The sequence below is a fragment of the Bombus huntii genome, chromosome 16, assembly GCF_024542735.1.
Source record: "Bombus huntii isolate Logan2020A chromosome 16, iyBomHunt1.1, whole genome shotgun sequence".
Classification (NCBI taxonomy): Eukaryota; Metazoa; Arthropoda; class Insecta; order Hymenoptera; family Apidae; genus Bombus; species Bombus huntii.
The window spans coordinates 7,793,748-7,802,396 of NC_066253.1; the positions used below are offsets into that span (position 1 = coordinate 7,793,748).

General features: G+C 47.4%; 1 protein-coding gene across 1 annotated transcript; it reads right to left on the reverse strand.

The window, feature by feature from the left end:
* Positions 1 to 6,341: 6,341 nt before the first annotated feature.
* Positions 6,342 to 8,207, reverse strand: LOC126874750 (uncharacterized). Its single transcript, XM_050637105.1, has one exon. It carries the CDS (start codon positions 8,205 to 8,207, stop codon positions 6,342 to 6,344), a length of 1,866 nt encoding a protein of 621 aa, XP_050493062.1.
* Between the last annotated feature and the right edge of the window lie 442 nt (positions 8,208 to 8,649).

Consider the following 8,649-nt stretch of genomic DNA (forward strand, 5'->3'; position numbering starts at 1 on the left):
TCCTCCCCTGATCCACTTCGTGATACACAAAGAAGCTTCTGCCAGTAACACAATTCTTCATAAATTCTTTTCCATGCTGTTATGGTAAGTTTGTTTCCTACTTCTTTTTTATTATCTACTATTACTGTATTATTTGTTATAATGTCCGCATTTTAATCGCAAAATGCGTTGTTTCATTTTTAGAAAGTGATACAATATATTTATTCGTTATCTTTCCTATTTATTAATCAAAAATTATGAATGAAAAAGTGCAAACCTCAGTTCTCAGATTCTGTTGCAAGTCATTACAATTAGATATGGAAATGATTTAAATGATATACCGAGTCTGATATCTACGAAATCGACAAAAACTTTCAATTTTTATATGTAGTTTATATGTAACTATTTACTATACATAGAAATTTATTATACATAGAAACCTAACCTCAATATTTAAAGAATGGCGAAACGATAAGCGGTAGAACATCTCACGTGAGATTGATGTTATCAGAAAAAGTTTAACAAAAATTGTTTAGTTCGAATGAAGACATCACATACGGTGCAAATTACTTTTTTGTAGATCCAGTAGTAGGGTTCCATTTCAACTTCATTCTTGCAAATGGAGCCATACTTTTTTTTAATACATTCATCGATTTATCTTTGTATTCCTTATGAAAAAATTAAAAAGATCTGTTAGTTCACTAGATATCTTAACTTGAATTCGTCGTATGAAAGCCAGGTAAGGATGCGAAACGGTTCTCTTGCGTTTATGTTGTCCTTGCCTTTCGTTTGTTTCAGCGTAAACACAATACCGCTTTCTGTCCTATGCTTATCTTTCATTCGACACATTAAACCTAAGATATAATCTAAACTAACGGTTTTTCGACATAAATAGGTTAATACCTTTTTATATGATATGAAACGTTACGATATAGGTCACATCACTATTGTTTACAAAGCACGAGTTTCGACTGAAACTAGGTTAAAAAAAAAGGACAATAACAAGAAAGAACCGATTCGGAAGGACGAACCTTTCGTTTGCCTCCGAATCTCTCCTTAAACAGGTCATATTGTAGGATGTCAACATACTTTCCGCGGTGAACGTATGTAATATTGTTGATGAATATTGTTTTGGTATAGTTATTAACTATACTTACTGTTATGTATATTTATATTGTACTATAATGTGGCCTGAAATACGCCTGTTTTAATCCCCCCTTTAATATGTAATAATGTAAATAATTATGTAATTAGATACCTGTAGACATGAACGCACAAAAGATATATCGATCGATTCAACGGAATCATCGAACAACACAAACAATTCTTTTCCACATTATTTTCCGCAGTAGGAAGGCGCAGTACCGTTTTTAACGGAAACTACGAGGGTTGACTGACGCATCTCGTTATATTCCATTTATAATTTGTACAAAATGAAATAGAATAATCACCGCGATGTGTGTATTATCGTCTGCTTATACTTTAATTCGTACAACCCGTACCCACGTCTGCACGATGCTTGAACGGACAGCACATCAAAATCAGCTTCGCGCTTAATGTTTTAAATGCCATTGTATGACCGTTATCGATATGATTTACGTATTTCACGCAATGTAATTTTTTTGAAAGCAAAAACATTTCAGTCACGGCGTCTACCCTCAACTTTTCTGCATTTTTCTCTCGAGGTTGACTGAACATTCATAAGTATCGGTTTCCACCATTTTTTATGTCCCCTTCAAGAGTTGCACTACTATATGCTGGTCGAATAGATTCTCCAATTTCAAACTATTCAGAAATGACTCCATAAGCTACTGGTAAAGAAGGAACTTCGACAATTTTGATTCCTTGGAAGGCACACGTGTATCGCTGCAAAGTTTGTGTCTTCAATTGCGTATTATTTATGTGTAATTGAATATGGCAACTTGCAGCTCTGTGAAAATATAACTTTTCCCATTATTGAGGAGTGTGCAAGATTGAATCCCCAAATATTACTATTGGGTAAGCGCTTTTTGGCGCATGAAACGGTGCTTTATTTGTTCCTGATTTCTACGATTTTTTCACCTTGCACAGCAACTGGCAGCAACTCAGTTCTATTCTTTCTATTCATTCTCTAATTAGGAGTTGTATTATTATGTGCTGGTCGAATAAATTTTCCAGCTTTAAACTATTCAGAAATGACTCCATAAGATACTGGTAAAGAAGGAACTTCTGCAATTTTGATCCCTTGGAAGGCACACGTTTATCGCTGCAAAGTTTGTATCTTCAATTGCGTATTATTTATGCGTAATTGAATATGACAACTTGCAGCTCTGTGAAAATATAACTTTTCCCATTATTGAGGAGTGTGCAAGATTGAATCCCCAAATATTACTATTGGGTAAGCGCTTTTTGGCGCATGAAACGGTGTTTTATTTGTTCTTGATTTCTACGATTTTTTCACCTTGCACAGCAACTGGCCGAAACTCAGTTCTATTCTTTCTATTCATTCTCTAATTAGGAGTTGTATTATTATGTGCTGGTCGAATAAATTTTCCAGCTTTAAACTATTCAGAAATGACTCCATAAGATACTGGTAAAGAAGGAACTTCTGCAATTTTGATCCCTTGGAAGGCACACGTTTATCGCTGCAAAGTTTGTATCTTCAATTGCGTATTATTTATGCGTAATTGAATATGACAACTTGCAGCTCTGTGAAAATATAACTTTTCTCATTATTGAAACGTGTGCAAGATTGAATACCCAAATATTAATACAGGGTAAGCGCTCTTTAGCGCATGAAACGGTGTTTTATTTGTTCTTGATTTCGACGGTTTTTTCACCTTGCACAGCAACTGGCAGCAACTCAGTCCTATTCTTTCTATTTGTTCTCTACTCAGGTGTTGCAGTATTATGTGCTGGACGAATAGATTATCCAATTTTAAACCATTCAGTAATGACTCCATAAGCTACTAATACAGAAGGATCTTCTGCAATTTTGATCCCTTGGAAGGCACACGTGTATCGCTGCAAAGTTTGTGTCTTCAATTGCGTATTATTTATGTGTAATTGAATATGACAACTTGCAGCTCTGTGAAAATATAACTTTTCTCATTATTGAAACGTGTGCAAGATTGAATCCCCAAATATTAATACAGGGTAAGCGCTCTTTAGCGCATGAAACGGTGTTTTATTTGTTCTTGATTTCGACCGTTTTTTCACCTTGCACAGCAACTGGCAGCAACTCAGTCCTATTCTTTCTATTTGTCCTCTACTCAGGTGTTGCAGTATTATGTGCTGGACGAATAGATTTTCCAATTTTAAACCATTCAGTAATGACTCCATAAGCTACTAATACAGAAGGATCTTCTGCAATTTTGATCCCTTGGAAGGCACACGTGTATCGCTGCAAAGTTTGTGTCTTCAATTGCGTATTATTTATGTGTAATTGAATATGACAACTTGCAGCTCTGTGAAAATATAACTTTTCTCATTATTGAGAGGTGTGCAAGATTGAATCCCAAAATATTAATACAGGGTAAGCGCTCTTTAGCGCATGAAACGGTGTTTTATTTGTTCTTGATTTCTACGGTTTTTTCTCCTTGCACAGCAACTGGCAGCAACTCAGTCCTATTCGTTCTATTTGTTCTCTACTCAGGTGTTGCAGTATTATGTGCTGGACGAATAGATTTTCCAATTTTAAACCATTCAGTAATGACTCCATAAGCTACTAATACAGAAGGAACTTCTGCAATTTTGATCCCTTGGAAGGCACACGTGTATCGCTGCAAAGTTTGTGTCTTCAATTGCGTATTATTTATGTGTAATTGAATATGACAACTTGCAGCTCTGTGAAAATATAACTTTTCTCATTATTGAAACGTGTGCAAGATTGAATCCCCAAATATTAATACAGGGTAAGCGCTCTTTAGCGCATGAAACGGTGTTTTATTTGTTCTTGATTTCGACCGTTTTTTCACCTTGCACAGCAACTGGCAGCAACTCAGTCCTATTCGTTCTATTTGTTCTCTACTCAGGTGTTGCAGTATTATGTGCTGGACGAATAGATTTTCCAATTTTAAACCATTCAGTAATGACTCCATAAGCTACTAATACAGAAGGAACTTCTGCAATTTTGATCCCTTGGAAGGCACACGTGTATCGCTGCAAAGTTTGTGTCTTCAATTGCGTATTATTTATGTGTAATTGAATATGACAACTTGCAGCTCTGTGAAAATATAACTTTTCTCATTATTGAAACGTGTGCAAGATTGAATCCCCAAATATTAATACAGGGTAAGCGCTCTTTAGCGCATGAAACGGTGTTTTATTTGTTCTTGATTTCGACCGTTTTTTCACCTTGCACAGCAACTGGCAGCAACTCAGTCCTATTCTTTCTATTTGTCCTCTACTCAGGTGTTGCAGTATTATGTGCTGGACGAATAGATTTTCCAATTTTAAACCATTCAGTAATGACTCCATAAGCTACTAATACAGAAGGAACTTCTGCAATTTTGATCCCTTGGAAGGCACACGTGTATCGCTGCAAAGTTTGTGTCTTCAATTGCGTATTATTTATGTGTAATTGAATATGGCAACTTGCAGCTCTGTGAAAATATAACTTTTCCCATTATTGAGAGGTGTGCAAGATTGAATCCCCAAATATTAATACAGGGTAAGCGCTCTTTAGCGCATGAAACGGTGTTTTATTTGTTCTTGATTTCTACGGTTTTTTCTCCTTGCACAGCAACTGGCAGCAACTCAGTCCTATTCGTTCTATTTGTTCTCTACTCAGGTGTTGCAGTATTATGTGCTGGACGAATAGATTATCCAATTTTAAACCATTCAGTAATGACTCCATAAGCTACTAATACAGAAGGATCTTCTGCAATTTTGATCCCTTGGAAGGCACACGTGTATCGCTGCAAAGTTTGTGTCTTCAATTGCGTATTATTTATGTGTAATTGAATATGACAACTTGCAGCTCTGTGAAAATATAACTTTTCTCATTATTGAGAGGTGTGCAAGATTGAATCCCCAAATATTAATACAGCGTAAGCGCTCTTTAGCGTATGAAACGGTGTATTGTTTGTTCCTTATTTCTACAATTTTTGCACCTTTTTTTTTTATCGCTGAGAAATCCTTATGGACACCCGCTGGCGGATAGTGTCGGACTCTTACCGACTAAAACTCCACGGTGGTCTGTCCTGACGCCTGGGTCGAGGTGCACCCGGGGTCTCTCCCGAATTACTACCGGTTACCCCCGGGCGTCTATCTCCCCTTTTCTCGAAGGGAGGCGTCCTGCTCTTCTTGGGCCGCTAGGGGGGACCACGCCCCCTGACGCCTCTTCCTGGTGCTTCACGCTCCTAAGGTGGCCGCGGCGGCGACGGTGACGGCGTCGCGCCCCTGTGGCGTGTTATGTTCCTCTGTTGCTGCGACGTCCTGGACGGATCGCGCGCTCGTTCCCGGTTTCTTTCCGCCCGCTCCTTCGCCAGCATGTCTTGCTCGCAGTAGGTGCGGACGACGACGAACTGCTGGCGCCCTCTGAGCATGGCCGCCACGACCGCTTCGGGGGCTAAGCTCTCGCCGATTTCGAGCTGTAGGACGCGACGTGGTTCCGCCCACGCCGGACAAGACTCCAGCGTGTGTTGCGCCGTGTCCTCCTCTTCCTCACAGTGGTGACAGATTGACGTCGCCTCTCGCCGAATCCTCAGCAGGTACTCGCCGAATACTCCGTGGCCGGTGAGCACCTGCGTCATCCTGAAGGTCAGCGGCACTCCGCCTCGATCCCTCCAGGCTTCCCAGTTGGGAAGCACGGCGCGAACAGCCCGGTGCGGCCGCACGGCGTCGTCCTGGATCAGCTGAGAGCGCCATCGCTCCCATGTCTCCTTCTTCGCCTCCTCCCGAACGTTCAGAGCCGACTGGCTGGCGGTTCGCCAGCAGGAGCCCCAGTCCCGCTGCCCAATCGATGAGCATCCTTCCTCGAGAGTTGGACCTGGGATTTCCCCATTGCGCCGAGTGGGCGTTGAAGTCCCCGAGGACGAGTACTTGGCGGGGAAGGCATCTTCCGACGCACTCGCCGACCCGATGCAGGAAGTCCCCGTACGCGGCCAGGTCGATGTTGGAGGAGACGTATACCGCCACCACCGCTACTCCCTGCCACTCGACCGCGACGAAGCTGCTGCCACGGTCCAGCAGGACGCCCGAGGCTGACGTCCACGTTATGGCCGCGGATCCATCCAGGTCCCCGTCCCAGTTGGGCGAATCGGGAACGCGATGCGCTCGGCCACCGCCGCGAGGGCGACATCGTTCTCCCGGATGGTCTGGAAGAGCAGATCTTGCGCTCTTCTCGACCTACCGAGGTTGCATTGCAGGAGGCGCTTGAATTATGCGGTAACCTCCATGGCCTCCTCCCGGCCATCCGCCGCTGCTGGTTTGGCGGTGCTTCCCGGTGTCCCTTCCGCGGCTGCTGCTGCTGGTTGGCGGATCGGTCTCTTCCTCTTGACTTTCGGCGGGGCGCATGCCTCCCCGCCCATCCTGTGATTCGCGGGCGCCCCGAGCGACTCGCACAGGGGGCACTTGGGTGCGGAGGCGGGACAGCCTCTGGCGCGGTGTCCGCTCCCGCCGCACCTGTAGCACAGGTGCCCTCGGTCTTCGCTGGATACGCAGATGGCGCGTACGTGCCCCAGTTCCAGGCACCTGAAGCACTGCAGCGGCCGCTTCGGGATGGCCCTTATCCTCGCGGTTGACCAGCCCAGGGCTATCTTCCCTGCCTGGGCCAGCTTGCGGGCTCCTGCCACCGGACACTTGATCCATGCCGACCCGAGGCCGCCTCTGGTGGCGCCGATCTCGCACACCTGCACCTCCGCGCTGCCGCATCCTGCCGCCGAGGTCAGTGCTCTCTGCAGCTCCTCCTTCTTGACCGAGATGTCTATCCCGGTCACGCGTACCTCCGCCATCCTGGTCGGCGTGGCGACTCTCACCGCCGTCGGATCCAGCGCCTCGGCCAGACGCGTCGCCAGCAGCGTCGCCTTTCCCCTGTCACTGTCTCCAGGGACTTTGATGATAATGGCGCCCGTCATCGCCTTCTTCATCTCCACCCGCTCCACACCAAGCTCCGAGAGCGGAACCTTCGCTCTGGCTGCTTCCAGGACGTCGGCGTACGACATCCTCGCTCCCTCGCTTAGCGTCAAGGTCACCGCGGATGTTCGCGGTGCGCGAGGGGGCGTGACCAGCTTGGGTGCCTGCAGTGGTCCTCTCTGCGTTGCAGGGGCGTTCGCTTTCGGCGCGCCTGTCGTCCTACCGGGCTGGATCTGCTGCTGGCGTGCCAGCGTCGGTGGTGGCGCGGTCGCCCCTTTCCTCGCCGCGTCTTCTCCAGCGGCGACGGCTGTCTTCGTCCCGTTCATCTTCTTCCTCCTCCTCCTCTTCTTCTTCGCCTCCACCAATTTCCACTCCCCACCCTCCTGCTCCCTCGGGAGCGACGTCGTTTGGGCGGCGCGGAGATCGGTGGAGCGGTCCTTGCTCGGACGTGCTTCGGGGGTGTTTAGCCGTCGTGTACCCCCGAAACGCTCCTCTATGGTTCTGAGAATAGAGGGTCCTAGCTCACGGACTACCCTCTCCAGGGCATCTAGTCGTGCCCTGTCGCTCCCGCCTTCCGGCGGAGGACGGTCGTACTCGGACAACGCGCCGGTGCACCGCGGGCACTCGTAAGCGCGAGCAGCCAATCTCCTCAGTTCTTGGCGGAGAGCTGCGTTTTCCTCCTCCAGCACGGACAGCCTCGTGTCTACGTTGTCGCTGTCTCGCGCTGGCCTCGTCCTCCTCGAGGATTCCGTCTTCCAGGCGGCGGTGATATAGTTCGCAGCGTCCTTCAGGGATCTGATGTACGTCCCCTTGAGGTTGGACGACGTCGTCGCAACCCACATGATCTCGGAGACGTGCATCATCAGGCCCGCGCTGACGTCCGCGGCCGAACTCGTCCTTATTTGCTTCGCTAACTCTTCGGACACGTCCGGGGTTGTGATTGCTATCCTCCTCTTCTTACCCTTGGACGCCGCTGAAGCCAGCGACGAGCGCGAGGCGATCGAGGCGACCGACTCCTCGTCGTCGGACCTCGCTCCCCCCCTCGATCCCCCCGCCATCGGTGACGTGCCATCGTTCAACATGGCCGGTGCGAGAAAGACGCACTCCGACCTGTCCGCGGTTCTCAGCGAATGTCTCGTCACCCTCCTCGGAGATTCCTCCGTAGTCTCCATCCTGTTGTCCTCCGTCGCCTCGCCAGGCGCAGAAACACGTCCGGGGCCTGGCGATCCCTCGAACGGCCGTGGTCGCGAGATGACGACGCAGTGGGGCCCACTTCACCACCCACGACTGCGCCGGTACTGGGGTATCCCTCCTCTGCACCGTAAACTTTGTTATTCGTATTCTCTCTGTCCATATTTATTTTTCTTAGTTCGCCGAGGTGGTCAACAAAGTCTCCGTCCTGGTGCCACTCACTCTTTCGCACTCTGCCCCGGTCAAAGCCGGTGCAGGGTGACAGGGAGCCCCGCGAGAAGGTGAGGTGAGTGGTCTTAACAGGCATGGGCCTACCAACTTCTCCGAAATTCTCCGCACCGGATCGGCGAACTGACGGGTGCCAAGGGCACCGACCAGCCGCCACCCTACTATAACAGAACATCAGATCCATCGGGGTTTCCC